General features: G+C 39.0%; 1 protein-coding gene across 3 annotated transcripts in view; it reads right to left on the minus strand.

The window, feature by feature from the left end:
* Positions 1-538: 538 nt before the first annotated feature.
* The window catches only part of RAPGEF4 (Rap guanine nucleotide exchange factor (GEF) 4), a 158,151-nt gene continuing 136,846 nt past the window's right edge, over positions 539-21,843 (minus strand). For all 3 annotated transcript variants that reach the window (XM_010566634.1, XM_010566627.1, XM_010566619.1), the window contains 8 exons: positions 20,546-20,671; positions 19,904-20,082; positions 15,691-15,781; positions 13,417-13,467; positions 12,690-12,777; positions 12,300-12,364; positions 3,366-3,420; positions 539-1,811 (listed from right to left, as the gene is read on the minus strand). In XM_010566634.1, the coding sequence (XP_010564936.1) occupies positions 1,684-1,811; positions 3,366-3,420; positions 12,300-12,364; positions 12,690-12,777; positions 13,417-13,467; positions 15,691-15,781; positions 19,904-20,082; positions 20,546-20,671 (783 nt within the window). In that variant the 3' untranslated portion in view covers positions 539-1,683. The remainder of the gene's footprint in view (positions 1,812-3,365; positions 3,421-12,299; positions 12,365-12,689; positions 12,778-13,416; positions 13,468-15,690; positions 15,782-19,903; positions 20,083-20,545; positions 20,672-21,843) is intronic.

The raw sequence follows: 21,843 nt of genomic DNA on the forward strand, positions 1-21,843 counted from the left end.
ATGCCAGATCACCTTTTCCCTCATGGCTGCTGGACCTGACAGTCCTCCCTGAGGAGACGGAAGCCAGAGGCCTCTCAAGTGCCGCATTAGTCAAGGTCTCAACTTGAGTTAGCCCACCTGAGGTAAAATCCTATCCAAGATAAGGTAAGTTGTGCTCACATTAGTGACCGAGCAGGACAAGCTAGTCAGATAGATAGCTAAAATTAAGAATACGTCCCTTCTTCATTTAAACCTTTCCAATTTAAATGTTTCCTGTCTTTACATGGGAGGGTAGGGAGCCTCCTTAGAAACTCCAAACAAACCAGCTAATAAAACCATAGTGTTACATCACTGCAAGGCTGTCATCCCCTGTGGCAGGGATGGATCTGACTGGCTTTAAATTGGTTATCCATATCACAATGGATGTAGGCTAACTGCAGTTTCGAGGCCCAGCAAACGATGAGTGAATTTTGCTATATCAGCCAATTAATAGCATCGGTAGCATCGGTATTTATGCAGGAATGAAGCTGAAAGTGCAAATAAGGCCAGCGACTAAACCTTTCCGGCAATTACATTTAATAAGGTACTACATGTTATTTACAGAAAACGTACATCACACAATTCCTACACATAAAATGCACATAAAGACAAAAGCTGCACTCCCGTAACATGCTAAACAAAATAAATAGAACTGAATTATTTTGGCACAATAGCTATTATATAAATAAATATCCTAGAACACAATGAATTAACATTTATTTACAGTCTATTGAAAGTGCAAAACAATTGGCTGAAAATTAAGATATTTGTAAATGCTTAAGACCAGAAAATATGTGTTAACCAGCCACAATTAATTATAGCTGAAGTTTAAGGTTTTAATGTCAGGAAATTATTCTTTTGAAATCCATTTGTGCATATTGTGCTCTTTTTGATCCAGTCCTTTGCTACCTTTATGCTATTGATGTTGACAACGTTACTACCATAATGGAATTTTGTAAAAACCTGATTGGTAGTTTAAAAAAAGAAGTAAAATGTAAACACAGATTAATCTATTTATCATTCAAAATATTTTCAGTCCTGTCAGTTTTCTGAAATGGCCACACTGCTTGCAGTAGTAGACAGTATGATTAAGATTAGAAATTTTTCTTAGTATCTGTTGTATTTCACATGGAAATATTTGTAAGTCTTCTCTGAATAGAACTATACCTTGGACGTCTCCTGAACCTACATTCTTTCATCAGATGCTCACATACATCTTCTACTGAGGTCAACAGTAGCTGGGCAAGCTAAACTGATGATCAGTTTTGGTCCTGACCTGAATAAATCTTAAAATACAGATTTTTAATTAGGGAGAAAAACACTGCCTTCCTTAGGATTGTTAGAAGCTTTTGTGTATTTTTCACTAACTAACTATTCTATCTTTTGCCTTTTTTTATCCTTTTTTATCCTTTTTTATTAGAAATCATTTATTACACTTTAAGATGAATTAACAGCTCACAACATGGCCACCCGTACAACTACAGTGCATAAATTCTTCCTCAGCCAAAGTTCTCTGACAGGCTGGTATACATTGTGCGTTGCCTAAGACCTTAGAATATGTTTTTGCTTATTTTTGTAGTGGCAGTGCGGTAGCAGAGAAAGTGAAGTTCTTAACAAGTGACCTTGACAGGATAAAAGATCATTTCTCATCATTGCTTCAAATGTTTATGCTCGACGCGGTTCTAGTCGGTGAGACATCTGTGATAAAGTTCTCTGGTTGTCAATCACATTTAATTGCCGCACATAGCTCCGAACATCCTGATGGTTCTTATTAGTTAGGGCTGCGTCAGGATCTGGTGAAAGAGAAATGATGTAGGATTGATACACTTAAATGAACAAATGCCTGAACAGAATGCATAACTCTTTACAAGCTGTCACAGGAAACACCAGATCCTGGTGAGTTAAAAAGAAAATATTTAGAAATCGCTCTCTTTGAAACCTTTCCTCCGTATCTGATAGTCTTTCTGGTTACTACCCTCACAAATTAACTTTTTCTCTCAGATATCCTTGGCTACATTTGCTCAAATTGATGGCCCTTGGTTACAGTTTTATACATCACCTTACCAGTCAATAGCTATAAATTATATAAATTATATAGCTAACTAGTATGAATTAAAGCTGCCCATCTGCTTTTGAACAGCAGCTTTCACACAGATTCAAAACTATATAATTATTTTAAGCCTCCTTTCATGAAATATTCCCATTTCTAGCTCAGTATTAAATATTTGTAACACTGTAGTGCTTAGTGGCTGCCCCCTTCAAGCCTCAAAATTTACTACCTGTTTACATTACTTAACATAACCACATTGTACCTCCTCCAACAACAATTATTAAGTACCACTGAGTTAAAATCTGAGTATCTTCAGCCTCACAGTGAACAGCTTGCATTTTAATGAATTATGTGTTAGGTAACTTAAACTTCTCTAAAAGAAAGATACTGAAGCATCTACTATATATAAATACACATACACACACAGAAAAAGCATGGGACTTAGATATGGTACATCTATATACCGGCATTTTGTTATATCAAGCATAGTGAAAATCCACTTCCATTTCTAAATATGTGGACGTCTCACTAGTGCTTATTAGGTTAAAATTAAAAGATCATAGCCAGAAAAACCTTGATGGTGGGAGAAAAAAAAAAAAGCTCCCTTAACCTTTATCTTCTAGAGTTAAGCTTTGACCCAGATGGAAAGAAACTATTTTTATAAAAATATATTGTTTTATATTATTTATTCTGTTCTTTGAGAAAGAGGAAGGCTGCTGTGAGGCAAAATGAATGAAGTGCTGAGGAAATGCCACTGTGACTGGGACTGACAGTGCACCCAGACAGTATAAGACCCACAGAGCAAGCCTGTTTGATCATACAGCTCTGTCATCTTACGTGGCCTCAGGTGAATTCTGGTAATTATACTGACAAACAGGTTTTAAGTTCACCACCTTATGCAGTTATGTCATTTATAAACGTCATGTTTCCGGCCTGGTTTCCTATAAAAACAGGGTTTATCCAAGCAAGTATCTTGCATTTATCTGTGTGCTGCTGTCTGCTAGCCTTATTTCAACCACTTCTGAACCCAGTGGCTAATTTCAACCAATTCTAGTTTGACAGATGTGTAGAGACCTCACAGATATTTAGCTCCTTCACATGCTTGGAAAAGAAATGGAGGAGAAGGGGCTTCTAAGAGCTTCCTGAAGGATATTTCACCCTGTGAAACATCGGAGGATCCAAACATGGAAGAATCACTGGAAACCAGGCTTTTGAATTCTGGTACACATGGAATTAATTGTAATTACTGTAGCTACTGATGGTAATGCTGACTGTGCAGATGTTGTAATACACTTACTGAAAGATTGGCTTCGACAGAATTTCACCGTCCTGACAGTGTTGGCAATCATGCGCTGGAAAGAAGAGATGGGATGCAATCAGAGAACAAGCACTGTATTTCATCATCATTTAAACGAAGCACCTAACTGTGCCTGAATGTGAAGACATATGCCAATAAAAGCAGTCATATGAATGAAAATATAATTTTAATGCTGATATCCTCATATGCAGAGTGTGATTTGCATTTACACAGGCTTTAAATGAGCATGAGTGTAATTTACATGTGCTCAAAGAACACCTTCCCTTGCTTGGATGCTGTAAAAGGCCTTAACTAAAAACAAAAATCAGCCCCTTCAATGTGCATTTCTTTGATACCACCTTTGCACATTAAAAAGTAAAAGGAATATCATGTAGAACACCTTGGAGTATGTATACATTAATTTTAAGGCCATCAGTTGCTAACAGCAAGGCCATTTCTAGAACATACTCAGCAATTAAAGAGGTTTCACCTTTTGTTTGAGTTTTGAGTTTAAAATGCAGCCCTCCTGGAAAATGACAGTATAAAATGAGCATGTGACAGTGTATGTTCACTGATGCCCTCTGGAAGTATGCTCAATTCACAGGTGAGAAGGCCACAGTTAGAACTGTGGCCCTGCAGGCAAGTTTCATCAAACAGATCCGTTAGACTGTGTTAGCTTGCACAAGCGTATCTAACTGTATTGGGTCTGGCTGAGATGGAGTTAATACTCCCCATAGCAGCCCTCATAGCACTGTGCTCTGCATCAGTAGCTAGAAAGGTGTTGATAGCACACCAGTGTTTTGGCTACAGCTGAGCAATGCTGGCACAGCATCAAGGCTGTCTCTCCAACATTTTTGCCCCCCCCCAATGGCAGGCTGGGGCAGGGCAAGATCTTGGGAGGGGACATAACCAGGACAGCTGACCTAAACCAACCAAACAGATATTCCATACCATATGACGTCAGCTCAGATATAAAAGCTAAGTAAAGGGAGACGGAAGGGGGGGGGCATTTTGTCTTCCGGAGCAACCACTACGCGTACTGAAGCCCTGCTTCCCGAGAAGTGGCTAGACATCGCCTGCTGATGGGAAGTAGGAATAACATTTTGTTTTTCTTTGCTTTCGCGCGCGCAACCTTTGCTATCACTTTATTAAACTGTCCTTATCTTGACCCACAAGCCTTTTGTTATATTTGCTCCCCCCCCGTCCAGCTGAGGAGGGGGAGTGATAGAGCGGCTTTGGTGGGCACCTGGCATCCAACCAGGGTCAACCCACCACACTAACTCAACCTGAAAAGTGGATTCACTTTTGGTGGACACTTCTACTGGCAATTCACAAAAAAAGCAGAAGTCACTTCAGTCCTTCTGGCTGTGCTTGCTCTTCAGTAAATAAGCCATCGTTTCACTCACTTAGATAAGAAAACACTAATCAATACATTTTGCTCTGATAAATCAGATGCTATTTTACAATAGTTTTTAAGAACAGAAATGAAGGTAAGTCAAAAAGCAAAACATTCCAGATTTAGTTCTGGACTGCAAAATTTTACCTGGCTTGTGTCACCACACAGGTATACACCCACCAGCGCGGGGGCAAAATGAGTTGTTCTGCATAATGTCAAATAAACTGAAAATTCAGCAGTAAAACTGAATTCCTTAGCTAGACAGTTTGATTCAATCACTGTTATAAGGACATTTGTTTCAGTTTCTTTTGCTTAGATTACGAAAAAGCAGAGGAGGGAAATGCTATTCCTAATCAGAGTCTAACATTTGTTCCAACACTTTTAACATCCAACAATTACAACACTGCACACTCTCACAAGGCTGCTTCATACCTTCTTGAAATTTTGTGTGACATTAACAAGCTAGTCATAAGCCCTCACACAATGGAATGATACATTTCTTACTAGTAAACAGTAAAACTTAGGGCATACGCTCCTCAAAATTAATACACAACTTTAATCTTACATGAAAATGATGTTATAAATAAAATACCTTTGTGAAATCTGTCATTTCAGAAGTGGGAAGCACCAATGTAAAACATTCCTTACACACATACTGAATTATCTTAGACATTTTAATGCACTGTCACACATACAAAAATGGGTATGGCTGGTTGTCAGCATTAGAAACACTACTGATACATCATGTACTACGTTTTTGTGGATTACACGTTGTATAATCAAATTAAATGTAGCTATTCTGAAACTGATCTAAAATATTTTAATTCTAAAACACAAGTTCCCAAAAGATGTAGGGAATTTGGATATGGGTCTGTTTATATTGTTCCTAAAGTCATATGTATTTACAAGTGGAAAATAAGTAGATTTCAAGTAAGAATAATTTTTATCCTATGTTAATTTTCACACATCTTCAAGCCATCACTACTAGGCAAATTTTCTAAGGCACTTACCTTACAAACATTCTCATATGTGCTTAGCATTAAGCATGTGAATAAGCCCCATTGACTTCAATGGAACCTCTTAAATACTCAAAGATAAGCACTCATTATAATACTGGATTGAGACAGAACACACTGTGTATTACAGTGTTGGTTCTTCAAATCTAACCCAATCAAATGAAAATCAAAACAACATGAACATGTAAACATGAATGTTTCATAACTCTATGGATTCATATTTAGCTCTGTTATGGGATGCTGTTTGCTTTGATTTATACAATTTCAAAAAGTACTCCCCTAAAATAAATATTTCAAGGAGAGACCATAAAGTTGAACTGGACCAGCCAACCTGATGAAGTTTCAAGAGCATCTAACTTCAAGGGAAGCTTTGCTAAGGATGCTTCATTTTTATGAAGATGGCCAGCGTTACTTGATGTGCTTTCTAGATGGATTATTAATACACACCCTAATTTTTCATACTTGTAAATGTTTAGGTTTTGAAGCCTCATTTCATAATGATCTTTGGAGCTAGACCAAAGGCTTAGTGTCTGATTAGTTTGATTATTAAGCTTCTTAGGTGAAAACTTAGCTTTATCAAAAAAAGTGTGCTCTGTGAAATCATTTTACTCTTTTTTTTTTCTTTATGTGGGAAATTTGTTCTGAAAAAAAGCATAGCATTCAGAATAAGTACTGTAATGCTGTATTGTACTGAAAGACAAATTATGTGTGTGGCCAAGGTTTTTAAAAAGTTTTCACTATTTCCAAATTTCTCATTATATGGGCTATTCCAGGCAAGGAAAACCGAAGTGGCAATGAACTTGTCTGACTTCTGGTTAAAGGCTGAACTGCCTGGCTTCCTTCAGTTGGCTGAAAAGCTTCATTTTAAGGAGTTACTTTGCCTGTTCGTGAGGATAATCTCATGCAATCTGTGCACTCAGAAGTATCCTGGCAATAATGAAATACAAATGAATGAGGAAGTGGGTGTTAAGGCAGAATAAATAGAGAAACTGTGGCCAGAAGACAGCATTGCAACCCAATGGGGAGATTCTGGAGCATTATGTATCCTTGAAGAGCTCCTGTGTAATATAAACTCAAAAGAGCTCTTCTCTGGAAGGTGCAAATTGAACAGAAAAACAGCATATGAAGTGAAAGTGAATTTCCCTTCCTGAATCTTGTAGATAAGTTGGATTGTCATCTTTTGATTCAAGAAAACTAGAAACATGTACAGAGAAAATGTTCAGATGGAAGTTTAATTGCCAGCTCCTTACAGTTTTTCTTCAAATAGAGGATTACCTCTAGTTAATGCCTGCAAAAATTAACCTCTGTTTACTCACTGCGCTAAGAAAGACCATTACTGAAAAGCCATACAAACCTAAATTTGGATCTTTCTGAAATAGAACCAACTGCATAATATAACAAGCAACTGCTACTACCAGCATGCTATATATACACAACAATACCCTTTCAAGTTTTACACAGTCTGGAATAGTGGCAGCAGGCCAGCACATTATCTTCTAATCCATTCCAAACCCAGGTTTCTAAATGTTATAAATATTCATATATGCCATAGAAAACTACTAAGGGCTTTAGTCACACACTTTTTGCATAATCTTATGTTCCAAAAATGAAAGAACGTTTGCCCTTTTTTTGCATAAGGATCAGAGTGTGAATTCCCTTTTGTTCATCTCCACAAAACCCGAAAACCAATATGCGCAGATTCTCTAATCCTCATTTCACACCTGAAGGGTGAAGAGGCTTGACAAAAAGAAGCCTCAGTGGCCAGCATCATGGCAGTGTCTTATGCTGCCATGGCAGGTCAGCACTTTCAGAGCTCTCTCTGTGACTTCTGCTCCATCCACAGGTGTCATTTCTGAGACATGCTGGGTAGTGCGACATGGAAATGGTGCCATGGAAAGTGATGTTTGTTCAGGCTGTCTGATGATTTGAGAAATGGCACTGATAAAGTTCCTGAATAATTGCATCTTCCCTCTCTCTATGAATACAAAATTCTGTACTGGCAGTCAGAGTGCAGGATTATGCAGCTGAGGTTTGAAAAAAGTGCGAATCAGTAAGTGGTCAAGAGTATGAAATATTGCCCGTCCTTAAGGAGAGTCATGCTCAGTACTTTCCTCACTTTCCTCTCTCTTCTTTCCCTGGCAATATATAATTCTAGGAAAGGGCTCTTAATTTTTTTCTAAATATATATCTATAAAAGCAATGTTACTGAATGTTATGACTGTGCTGCAGGTTGTAGGTTGTCCTATATCTGCTAAATCATAAGGAGTTTATAGGAACTAATAATACTGACAGCTTTGGGGGCTCTTCTTCACCTGAAAAGAGGGTCATTAAAAGGCCTAAAAGACACGTGTGTATTCTAGATCACAAACTAATTGTATTTGCTGTCTACTGCCGTCTTCAGTTTTTACATGGATGGGTCTTCTAAAGCAACACTTACAACTAACATCTACTGTCAACTCACCAGCAGAGAAAAGATGCAGGTCATGGAATATATGCCAAACTAGAAGGTACATCTGAGCAACACTGTGGTGGAAACAGCTTGTACTTTGTCTCCATCAGCTTCTTACAATGAGATAAGTAAAACACCTTCAATACTTCTTTAAAACCATGTCTTGTTTGGTATTGAAGACAAAGCCTTTTACTAAAGGCTTATAGTACTAATACCAGTAATTTAGTTATTCTGCCTACTTACTGGCAAAAGTGTAAATAACATGTTCTTCCACCCCATGCCTTGCTTCATGCAATAAATGGCATAGGAAAGAGCATAAGTACAGTGCAAATACAAAGACTATACCTATTTCTGACACATTCAATATAGTTTGCCCACACCTTGTACAAACCAAATGGGTCCGCTTACAAACTTCCCTCTTTACAAATAGCTGTGGCTCTACCACACACGGTATTCTCTTCCCTGGCTAGCTGTCCCTGCCCTCCCACTCCTCATTGCCTCCTCCAAATAAGAGGCATCCGTGGGGATCAGGAGATGGGGAAGGGGAAGAAGGAGCCAGCAGTTACAAAGGCAGCAGCAGGTAAAGCTCAGCAATGCTCTGCAGAGTGATGTTCCCCCACTACTGCCAATACCACAGTTCTGCCACTACACCTCTAAAAAGATCAATTTATAGAAAAGTGCAGCAGGAAAAAATTGACTCAGTCCCTTTCCTTTTTAGCTTGACTTGCTAAAAAAACCTAGGCTAATGTGGTTTAACACCATCTGTCTGTTTTTCCCTTCTTCTCTAGATAATTTTGTCAAATTTGAAAAAAGAACCCAGAGTTTTCAAACGTAAGAAAGCTCCTACCAATCTTCTGTGAAATAGATGGCTGTGGACAAGAGAAAGATCATGTTAGTGCTCTCTTTTCCTGTCTCCTTCAGGGAAAAGGCTGTAGTGCAAGTTCCTATGTTATGACAAAAGCCTATTCACACAGAATTCCCCAGCCATGAAGAAACCACACATGCCCCAGCCACGTGGAAAGCTCTGAGCAGAGCTCAGGCAGCCATGAAACACAAACATTTAGGAAACCAGGCCTTGCTGTTTCTGGCACTTGGGGAACTCCTGGCTCAGATACTGTCTGACAGGTCCTGTGTGTTTTAAGATGCATCGTTTAATATAAATAATAACAGAAACATCAGAAAACATAAAAGATATAAAGGAAGCTGTTTCAGCTGAAGAGATGCCACTAGATCAAACTTCTACTTTTGGCTGCCAGTTACAGGAATAAAGTTGTCAGCAGCACATCAGCTGTCGGGATCAGAGCTCAGTGGTGAGAATGCAGACACGATGCCAGAGGCTATTCTCAGTTTCATCACTGTGCTTACACGAGAGATGGAGGGACCCACCTCCTCCAGTGGTAAATGGCACCACCAGTGGCAACTACCTAGGTATTTTTATTCATAAACTTCAGCAAGCATCAAAGTTAGGATGGATCGAGGGAAATACTTTTCCAAAGAATGAAGATGTTTTAGACAGATCAGTAACAGAGTGGCTCCCTGCAGGTATTCAGAGGTATCTCCATCTGCCTGTGACAGAACATCATGCAGCAGAACAAACAGGCAGAAACAACAAATGGCAGGACAGGATTCCTGTGAGGAAATCTGGTTTCTGCTTTTCTCCTGAAAATGGCAGAATAACATCACAGATTTACCTGGAGTTTATACTTAATGTAAAAGAGAGCTGAATTTATCTATGCGTTATCTGGCTGAGTGGTCTTGTCTTCACTATCTAATATCTGGCAATTATGTGTGGATGTGACAGTTGTAAGCTTAACACAAGTAGGCGGTAGCAACTGAGGTTTAACAGTAGGCTTTTCTTCTCTGCTTGACCTGATGACACATGCAAAAAGCTAAAACCTGCCAGGTCCACGTTAGGATTTGAATGAATTATGTGGGTGGAATCTGAATATCTTGCTTTGAAGAGCTACGGGTTGAGAGAAGCAGTAAAAACACCATAGAAGCATGCAGAATAGCCAGTGAAGAACATTAAAAACACAAAAGATATACTTGTAGTAAGGCCTGGAGAAAAAGCAGACTGAGCTTTTAACTAGAGCACTAACTGAGGAAAGGTTTAGAATACTGAGAAGGGAGAACGTTTCACTTTCTGTTGTGTGGAGGAACATGAGACATTATACTCATTCTTTGAAAAATATATAGCATCAGAAATACATTAATTGATCTTCACTTTCACTTCCTAAAGGAAATGCTCAAAGCTCAGACTGCTGATCAAAATGGGTGATACTACATTCATGCAGTACAAAATTTTATTTAAAATCTTTAGGTGCTACTAGAAAATCCATGCTCTGGATATAACATACTTCTGAAAGTAAGGCAATATGCAGACTAGGGTGAAAAGGGCAGACCTGCAGCAGCCTATATATAGATCAGTTTAAGCTGCTATAAAATTCACTCTTGGCCTTGGGAGTGCCAAACAGTGGTATAGAGTGGTGCAAAACCATTTCTAAATGACAAGCCTAGGTTGAACTTCTGTCTATGGGCAAGTGCTCACAGGAGAGCTCCTGCCTCCTGTCATGGCTTTTACACATAGTCAGACATAAAGAAGAGCCTGAGGCATATAGCTCTGAGGCCTGCGGATGTACTGGCTCTTCTGGCTCAGGAGGTGTAAGTAGGCCAAGTTGAGGTGGAGAACATGGAGCCAGCCACATAGCCATGGCTATAGCAATGCAGCTGCCATCCCTCCTGGTTTGGAGGTGCTCCAGCCAAGTCTGAGATCCCTTTGTGTTCCCCCAAATATTTACTATCTATACTAAAATAAATATATTTATCTATCTAAGTAGAACAAGCAGTCCAGGAAAAAGTCCTTTTCTGCAGGTAGAAGGCTCAAGGCCTTTGGAAGGAGATGGCACCACAGTCTGTGTATGCAATTACAGAATGTCATTATTGCGAAGTGAGGTCAGGCCCTTACTCAGGCATTAGCACTACCATTTGCTCACAAAAAAGCCTCAGCTTAGTGGAGAGGTATTTTCACCCTAGGACAGAGGCTGTCCGGAAGCTACAGACTAAAATCTAAGGAAGAATTCACTTAGAATGGTGATGACTTTTCTGTGAAGTTTTCTAAGGAGCTGAAAGTCCTCCTCTCTTCCCTTCCGCGGTATCAGTTCTCAGCAGGTAAGACAAGCTCCTCTGTAGTGCAGAGGAAATGACCATGGAGTGGTTCTGGTTACTGTAGTACTAAGAACAAGCAGATACAGGTGCCAGAGTAGATACACTCTAGCGTGGCTGCTGAATGGAGCTTTACTGCAGAAACAGTAAGTCAGGTTTGGTCTTGCAGTGCAGCGGCTCATAGATGGACTTGGCTAACCCTGGTTCTCAGATGTAGGTGTCATCAACCACATCAATTAAGAACACAGCCTTAGCAACCAAGAAAACTGCTTTTCACTGCTGAGAAACTTAAGTTTCAGTTGAGATTTCTCCCACAGGAAGTTGCCTGTCTGCAGTTTTTGACAACCGTGTTTGAAATAAGAGCTTAGGTGCAGGATTTAAAATAAATCAAATCTGAGCATAATCTAACCTTTTATCATTGATCCCCCTTCCTAATATGAAAGCAATCAAGTCACAGAAGTCTCCTTTCACTTGTTAAAGGAAAGAAGAAAATAAGATGTTGTGCACGTTCTGTATTAAAGCTCCTTTCATTCTCTGAGGAGCAATGAAGAACTATCCCAGCCTCAGGCAGTTCAGTCCTGTTTGAAGGAACAGCAGTTAAAATCACAGCTTGGTCCCAAACTGGCTGTTAAATATTGTCTCTAACAGCTCTGCTTCCTGTCACTGCTGCTGCCTCTCCTAGGAAACATTTTGGCTGTGCACGGCTCAGTGGGCAATTGCTTCTCCACCTCTGTGAGGTTTTCCAGAAACCCAGAGGTCCCAGGTGCTGTGCACAATGAAGACTATTTTTGCTGGCTCTTGGTCCTGCCTTCACTTTCTCTAGCCCTCGAAGTCATTGTTGAGAAGTTTACTCTTGAAGAGATGAATAGGGAGGTGTTTTTAATTTTTCATTTCAAATATGTCATACATACCATTTTTTCGAAGTTTACTAGATTGTCAGTGAATGTCTTGTTTCCCTCATGAGTAAACGTCATGTCTGTATAGAAATAAAAGCCACATACTGAATCATGGCCATGCAAAACAGCAGAACATTTTATCTATCCCTTACAAAAATCAAAGCAGCTATAGAAGTAAAACATTTAGGTTTTAATTTGCAGCATTTCTGAGACTAGAAAAATTGAGGTATGATATTCAGATGTACCAAAGCAGTTTTTCTTGTCTCTGTGTCATGCTTTTTACAATGGAAAAAGATCACACCTCACACCGAGACTGATTTTTGCTTTTTCTTGCTGCTATTCTTATTCTTCAAATATTTGACAAATAGCTTTCAAGTTAAGAATTCTGGTAACATCCAAGCTTACCTTTTATAAGTAGTGGCATGAAAGGAATTATTGGAGGGTCCAATTTAGCTACAGTTAGTCTGTAGGCCCTATGGTTTCTTGATGGATCCTTAAGAAAAAAAAGAGAAATCAAATAATTACTAACATGTATTATTATATATATTGACACACTGTATGCATTCATTTAGATGTCATGGAATTTATTAAAATAATTATTTTCTCCTGTGGCTCTAAAAGTGCATCTGCAAACTAAGACACCTTTTATCATTCTCCCATACAGCTTACGTGATGAGAATGCAGCTGCTAAACACAAACATTTTTCATGCCAAATAGCAAGGTAAGATATGATTACAAAAAAATTGTTCATAAAAGAAACCACACATTTTTCCTCCCTCCTTGCAGCTGCAGATCCAGTTTTGCATATGTTGTAATACTAAAATGTATTGCCTGGAAAGATCCAGGCTGGAAAATACAATTTCCCATATGTACTATCGGAAAACATGTGATAAAGCTTTTCTGAGTTCCCAGATTAATTTTGAGTGGTACATAAGTTCTCTCAGAGTAGGTTCCTAAGAGTATAATTTATTAGTCATACATACTTGTTTTAGCAGCTCTAAAATGGGATCATAAACTTCTTAAAGTCAAACAAGGACATATAAAATGTTCTGAATCAAGGAATTCAAATCAGTTACTCAGAAACTGAATTAGCTCAGATTGTGCATAGAATAAGGGATCTATTGCTATTCACCATTAAGCTTTCAAACTCTGCATAGATCTTCTTGAACTTGCTTGGAAGTTTCTGTTAATAAAAACAAAAATAGCAAACCTTAATTAAATCCAATTTGTGTGGTAATTTTACTGTAAATGCTAGTTCCTTCTACAACGCCCTAAGTCAGGAAAGTGTTCTTTTTTGCCAGATATGTCTAACAATGTGCTAATCTAAAATACAACATGTCTCCTAGCAACCAGATTATAAATAGAGACGGGACCAGCCATGAAACCTGGAATCTGATTTAAACCCCAACTTGAATTTACTCCTTTTGGATGTTTAGATGCAGGTTTTTGTTTGGCTCACATCACAATCACTGAATTCAGAATGTAAGTGAAAGTTCAAGTCAATGGTTTCGGGACATTTCTGATTACAGTCTATCTGAAAATAAAATTTACACATAGCTTGCGTAGGGGTAGCTCAGCTTAATTATTCATACCTATGATGAACTGCCCTTGCAACATTCAAATCCATGCCTGGGCATTTCCAGGAGTTTTTTTTGTTCATGCTGATGAATCACCAACTATTGCTCTAATTCTTTATGTGCCCAGCAGCCAAGGGCCTCTACCGCTTTCTGGGGTATAAATTAATAAATAGTTTTTCACAATACATACACAAATAAATCATGGTCAGTTGATGGGCTTTACTAAATATTTTCTTTCCTCGTCATGTTATGTTATACATATTAAATAATTTTACTATAAAAAGTATAAGATATGTTATAAATTAATTTCAGAGATCACAGTAATGTTTTATGCACACTCAGAATATGTCAGCTTTCTAGTTTTAATAAGAAATTTCTTTATATTTGCTGATTAAATCAGACTACTACTGGCAGTGGGTAACATTAAAAATTAATAGAGACTTTATAGTGCACAAATGATTTTTTGCAATACTTCCTCCATTTGGAGTGTGTACCCTAGCAAGATATTTACCCTGTGCCACAGCAAGGGCCTAATTTTTAATGATGTGTGTGAACAACTGTGTGCCTAGTTTGCATATGCATGCAGATTAGGTATTTGTGAAATAAGTGCTATAATTGGACATTTGCACCTGCAAATATCTAATTTGTGCATGCAACTAATGTAAATGCATGACAATATAGCAAAAATCAGGTCTTGATTTTTTTTAAAAAATATATTCTGTATATATAACTGGCTAAAAATCAAGCTGCAGAGATTCTCTTTATAAACCAACTGCCCTACAGAACCAGAGTGTCATAACATTTCCCTGAGCTCAAGTTCATACCCCACACGTACATCTGTGCCTCTCCAGCTCAGACCCTGTGCCCATTTCAGATTGCTGTATGTAGTATATACATTCAATTCCCTGTTCTCTCTTCATACTACTCCTGTACTGTCTCAGCTCTCCCAACTATTCCCCTCAGGAGCCACAAATGAAGGGTCATTATTTTGAGAAACTGCTCTGCAAATCTTTGCCTTTAGCACCGATTGTATATACCACTTGCAACATGTACTTTTGAAAATCGGACTGGTGTCTTCTCAGATGTGTTAGTCTGATCTCATATTTCAGAGCACTTTTTAAAAGGTGTTCAAATTTTGGTCACAGTTGCATCAATGACCTTAGTCATGCTATTTTGAATTTCTAATGAACAAAATACATGTACATTCAAATCTGCACTGCTTTTGACAACCAGTATGTTCTTAGTGGTTACATGTGCTTACCATCTCACCCTGCTGGACATTGTAGCCTTTTCATATACTCACATACAAAAGAGCAAAGCCACAGAAAACGGTGGAAGCTCTGAGAATGAAGACCAAACTGATAGTAAGCAGGGGAATGCATGTCAGAGAGAAAACCAGAACTGGTTAGGACAAACCCACATTTTAATAGGGCAACAGAGTCCATATGGAGATCAGAAAATAATATGTATAAACAGAGGATGGATTTTAGAGAAGTGTCTATACAGTAATCTCACTAAATGATCAGTAAAGTCAAACAGAGGATGGGCTGATGTAAGAGGTTAACTGGCTAACTCATTCTGTTGGGCAGTTTAGCTCATCAACAGAAGCTGCTGCTGTTACTTTCCTTAACTGCTTATGAGTATTCAACACATCTATGGGTACACTGCCTTACTAATAAAAATTGTCAGCCTTAGCTAAAGGCTTCTGCTCAGGAGCTGAATTAGTAGATCTAATGTTATCAATAATAAAGGCCCAAGTCATGTTTTTGCTAACTAAAAGCATAAATCCCAGTCAAACTTCTTGGACTTGGATTTTAGCTAAGACTTACCTCCCATGTTAATGAGAGACGGCTCACAGCAACATTACTAAGTCCCATAATAATAGCGAAAAAGGAATTCAGATTTTTGTATTCTTTACAGCTGAAACACAAAGAGCCAGGTTTTAATTTTTATGTATCAGGGCAGAAGTACACATGACATCCTGAAGAGACCTGAACCTAGGCATCTAGCATAGATGTGACTGAATTTGGGCAGCCCTGGCCAGCATGCCTGTGGCACACCACTTCACCAATGTGTGAGTAATTCACCACACTCTGGAGGCTCCTTTCCCCTCCCTCCTAAAATGACCTCCTACTTCCACTTCACTGCATGCCAGCTTCTGCAAGGACATTAAAGGAGTCTTTGAAGTTCCTCCCCACCCAGAAACACAGTCCTGAAGCTGGGCTCAATTTAGTCCCAGAGAATACCAGAAACAGTGGAAGCAACTGGTTTACAACCTCATTTGCTGCAGAACTTGCTGACAGCTTCTGAACAGCTACTGAATGCTGGAAGCTGTCCTTAGATAATCTTCATCGCAGTTTACAGGGGCACTGAGTCTTTTTAAAGGTAGAAGACCAGCTGACTAGACATGCCTGTGTGCCAGTGACGTCTCTTGCTGTATATGATTTCTAACCAGTACTTGTAGATTCTGAAACTCTTTAATATGTTTCAGGCAAAGAACTGCCATTTGTTACGAGCATCATTGAAGAGGTCCTGGGCACTAGGAGCTCTAGGTCACACTACAACCCTAATGCAAAGAAGAACTTTTGTTATCAGTCAGGGAAAAACTGGAACATGTAACTGAGTATTATGGAAGATCCAATGCAGGAGTAGACGCAATCTGACAGGAACAGCCCACACAGCTGCTCAGCTGGGACTGCATCAGGTGGCTCATTGCCTCAATGGGAAGGGAAGAGAGAGAAAAAAGCCTGTATCTCGTAAATCTGTGTCTCACTAGGTTCTTCAAATAATTTGCTATTTTTCACAACTGATTTGCCAACATCTGATTTCAGGACCTCAGTATCTGCCTCTTTTGCTGCTTACCAAGAAAACTTTCACAAGATTCAAGCTATGATTCTCAGACAGGTTTTTTTATTCATCGCTGAAGCTCTTAGCTCCTCCGAGGTATCCTCAGTTCCAGACGAAATTAGTGCAATCATCACATCCTACTGTCCGAGTCCATAACTGCCACATCACCCTATTGTTATTCTGTTCTTTCTGTCCCTCCATTTCACCAGACTCGATGTACTGAGTGGGTGAGTCCTTTAGATCTGGGCCTCACTCGTGTCTTCACTGTGTGAGTGCATGAAAAAACGATCTCTCCTATCAGATGGTCTGTCTGTTGGAGACTGCTGCCCCCTCAGATCTTCTGGCAGAGCTGCTTATACAAATTCTCCCACATCAGATTAAGGACAGTGAGCAAGGTTAGCAAAGATAAGCTGAAATGCTAAAGCCACCCCAACTTACTCTGACTACAGCAGGCCAGGGAGTGGATAAGCATGAAAAGCAGCCAGGATAGGCTGTCAGTGATAACCTCTTCCCTAGAGGGAAGACCACCGTAAGGCAGTAGAAATAGTGCTGCATGGCTCCACTGCATATATGCTGCATGTGAAAAGTCGGAAAGTGGGTCCTCCAAAGCACCAGTGTGCTCGGAGCAGAGGTCACTCTGCCTCCCAGAATGGACAGTATTGGAAAAATCTTCCTGTTAGTATGAGTTGTGAACACACACATAGGCACACACTCTTGTCTCCAACATATATACAAACTGGGTTTGTGGATATCCATAAGAGTATGTGCAACTACATCCTAGAAGGCCTTTCTAATACAATTAGTAAGGGAAGAACTCACTGTAGGAAATACAGTTTGCTTCTCCCCTTTGTTTGAAAGTTTAATCCTACAATGGCAGGAGAAAAGAGATGAACCTGGTAACCTCTACATCCTTTCCCAGCAGATGCAGAGGCAACAACGGCTCCTGGAACTGAAAGCACATGTGCACAGCACTTGGAGCCAGCACTCGGCCTTGCGCTTGCCCACACAGACAGGGAGCACACATCACAGGGTGCGTGGGGTGGCAGACACAAAATGATGTGCCTTCTGCAATGGTGTCTGAGCCCCCTGTCGCAGAATTGAAACAGGGTTCTCAGTTATCTTTGAAAATTGGTACGTGCAAGGCATCTCGTTACCACCAGTCATGCCTAAGATTAATAGCGCAGCACTGAGCTGTTCTCCCCGAACACTTTTCTAATGAGTCTAGCACTTCTAGGTAGGGTAAAGTTCTCATTAGGTCTCAAGGATCTTCACAAGGAAAACTTCCTCAAAGGTACTGCTTCAAGGCCTGGGCCCACATCTTTTGATCCAATTCCTTGGCTTTTTCTCCCCTCTAACTTCGGTGCACTTTGTGTTTGTTTTACCGCATGCTGTAGCACCTGTTACCATGGCAGCACTGCACAGAGGGCAGCAGCCTGGCAAAACTTCCCAGTCCCTTTCCAGCGGCTGCAATTAAACCTGCCCGCTTAGTTTGTACGGAGGAAAATCATGTGTTTTGGATTTCTCTGCTTTTAGGAGACAAAGAGGACTCAGCAGAGCAGACCGCTTTTAGCTATTTATTTTTAGCATTGTAGTGATACCAGAAACATGGAAGTAAACAGGAGGTTGTCAAGCTGTTGTAAATAGCATAGGATTAAACCCATGACACTGAGGAACCCACAGGCTAGGGAGGTTTATTAAGAAGATATTTAACTGTAATTTTTAGGATACTTGATTTCAAGTGTTTATGGAAATTACTATTGTATCTTAATTTACCACATTTCAACATTTTCCCATTTCATGCCTCTGAGTTTAGAAAAGACCCCGACGTGTCTGTGTGTGGATGCCACTGCCCTCTCCTGGACACAGCCCGCCAGACCGGCAGCTTGCTTCCCAGTTTTGCTCTGCAGAATGAGATAATGGAATATGCGGTATATATATTTTTAGAAACTAAAGAGGTAAATTCTGTCCTCTGTTCTGAATATAAACCTCATCCTGCACACCCACCACTAGATTTTGAAAATCTTTGTCTTCGACCAACCGTAATCCGACTGGAGGGCCCAAAGCAGTTCCCAGAAGGAAGTTGGTACTTTGCAGAACGGAGCCCTTCCCCGAGGAGGGAGGCATGCTGATGCAGAGTTTCGATATGAACACTGATTTCAGCTATGTGGCATTATTAATTGGAAGGAGGGTGGCATCACAGCTGTAATAGTAATCTCTTCCTTCACACAACTACATTTAACAATGCAAAAAAGTTAAAACTCATGGTTTAACTGCAAGTAATAACTTCTTTTTTGGTAAGACTGCCTAAAGGCCTCTAGTCACAATTCCCAAAGTCATAGACAAACACTTGAACAGACAGTTTCTCACTGCACACCTCAGCAAAATGTTCAGACAGCAATGAATATGATAAATACACCACGAACTGGAAAGGAAGGAAGAGGGTAACAGTGATAAAAAACTGTAGCTATGCAGGGCAGGGGCATGCCCCTGCTCCCTGTGAAGTCAGCCTCAACCTTGCCCTTGAGTTCAGTGATAAGGAGTCAAGGCTGACATCTTTGGCATGAAGGCTCCAAAGAGTTTAAGTTTTAATATGAATAAAAGAAGACAGCAAGAATTGCCTGCTATTAAACATCAGACCCAGCAGTTAGTAACAAAAAAGGACATTTCGGTGTTGCATTTTTAAACAAAAGTATTAGAAAAATACACCAAACAGACTGAAGGTAACATGAGCCTTGTCATCTCCATACTACTTCTCTTTGCTCACCCCTCCTGTTTTTCCCCCCCGGGGCAATTTTGAGAACGGCTTTCCTGAACAGCACCAGAAATACTTTTGTTCTCAGGAAAATTAAGGCTCAGTTTTGTTAATATTTACTGATTTGCATATTAATATTTGCTAATGCATCTAAGGGTAAATGAAGGATTCTCCTAATGAACGGAAATATATTTACTCACAAATTTTATGTGAAAACTTGGCCCTAAGAGATCACAGATCAAGGAGCAATGGAGAGTAAGACAGGAAAGAAGAATACATATTAACAAGGTTCTGTACAGTCCTATAAGGAAATGGAACGAATTACCAAATAGAGAACATTTTAACCTCTACTGTGTGTGGCTGTCTGAAAATAAAAAAGAAAAATAACAACAAATTGATTATACTGAACCTCATTTCCAGCTCACAGATGATTGTATACTTACTGGGCTGCTATCTTAATATACTTCTTTAACAGCTGAACACGCTTGCTGAGTTGAGAACAAAGACAAATCTCAGTGACCACCCAGAACTGAATTTCATTAAATCTTCTTAAAAACAAGTCCAGATTTGCTGTGGTCTTTTTAAAATTGTGCCTTCCAAAAGTGTGATAGATCAATTCCAGCTAGGAAAAAGAAAACAGTTTGGGATTTTTTTTTTAGAAATCTCATCTTTTGGACAGAGGAAAGAGGCTAAGAATAACCAAGTAAGTATCTAGCCTGAAACCCGCTCTGCACTTTATGTTTATTGCTGTACAGATCACAAAGATTCAGGTTGCAAATCCAGTAGACAATACCTGAGGCATACTAAAAGCATAACCACAGACTATGTATAAATAACTTAATAGCTTAAAACATACAAAAGTAATTCAATAAGCAGCACATGTTCAGGAGAAGTTTAACTTTATTTTTACATTTTGCCTATAAAATTAAGAATGCATTATACTTTCAAAACTTGTATGTGGCTTTATTGTACTATTTTTGAAAATGAAGCTTAGAGAAAGTTTTGCAAATAATGCACAAACCTAAAATGTACAGCTAAACATTTTCTAACAGATTCTAGTCTGCTGAATAGATAGATCCTCATACCTCATGCACACAGTTGAAGAGCTCCCAGTCATAAATTGTCATCTGATGTGCTAAGTCTTTGGAGCTCATCAGTTCGAATGTTCCCACTGTACCAGTAGATGGTCCTTCTTGTTCTGGTAATGGTGCCTACAAATGGAAAAATGGTAGAAAAATATTTTAGAAATACTAAATTGCACAATCGGTGCTTTTCTTCCATAATGTTTCTGATTATGTTTTTCAGTGTGACCACTTCCCTAAGCATGTTTCTAATAGTAAAACTGAAATTTGCTTTTAACCACAGGCTGGCATTAGGAGATGAGAAGCCCTGTGCAAAATCAGTAACCACTATGCACAGGATATTCAGGAAAATACTGAAAGCTCTTCAGAGGCACTGTAAAGAAATAAAACAGACTGTTCTCAGTGTGTTATTTTTAGCATTGTTCTAAAATTTGAAGCCAGAAATAAATACTTCAATACATGTTGTGCTAACTAAAGCATGTCTGTTTGTTTAGGAGTGCAGGTCTTTCCGCAAAGCTTTTGTTATCAGTTTCCTTTTTCACATACACATATAACTAGGCCACAAAGCATAAGCCAAATACTTTTGTAAATTACTGATTCTAATGATGAGAATTATTACATCTGCCATACTTCAGAAATCTGCAGTGATTGCAAGATCTTCTGATCATTTATAAAATACGCCTCATACTTTTGTCTTTGACAATACAGGGATGCACTATTTGTGATTGCAAAACTCCTGGCTATGCTAATTAAAATTATATGCACACAGTCTTATGAGAAAGAATCCTTTAAATCATTCAAGTAGAAAACAATTTTGAAAGACACTTCCATACTACCATATAAATGAAATGTGATCTACAATTATAAATCTTATATTAAAGAGAGATTTAAACATGGTTTGAGATCAAGTCAGATTTGAAGTAGTCTGTTGTATATATTAGGGTCAAAGTGTTTGAACCAGCGCTGCTAAAATACTAACGAACAACTCTTGCAAATTCAAATGTGTTACATCAGTAAAGCTTCCTGTGAACCCACGTTTTAAAAATTGTATTGTTTCCAGGAGAGGGCAGTAGAGTTCACTTACAAATTTCTCAATTTCTCATAGGGTCTTTGTTAGATAATTAGAGAGCAGGCAATTGTCAACAGGCTCCTTTCTGAGTACAAACTCAACAGAGTCGGCAAGATTAACAGACCATATTTACATACTGCAATATCGAAAATGAGCTTACTAAATTAATCCCCTTTTATATAAGGATATTATATTACAAATAGAAAAAGGACTGACTGGATTAATACATCAA

This window comes from Haliaeetus leucocephalus, unplaced genomic scaffold (genome assembly GCF_000737465.1).
Source record: "Haliaeetus leucocephalus isolate CR32 unplaced genomic scaffold, Haliaeetus_leucocephalus-4.0 Scaffold1, whole genome shotgun sequence".
NCBI classification, from domain to species: Eukaryota; Metazoa; Chordata; class Aves; order Accipitriformes; family Accipitridae; genus Haliaeetus; species Haliaeetus leucocephalus.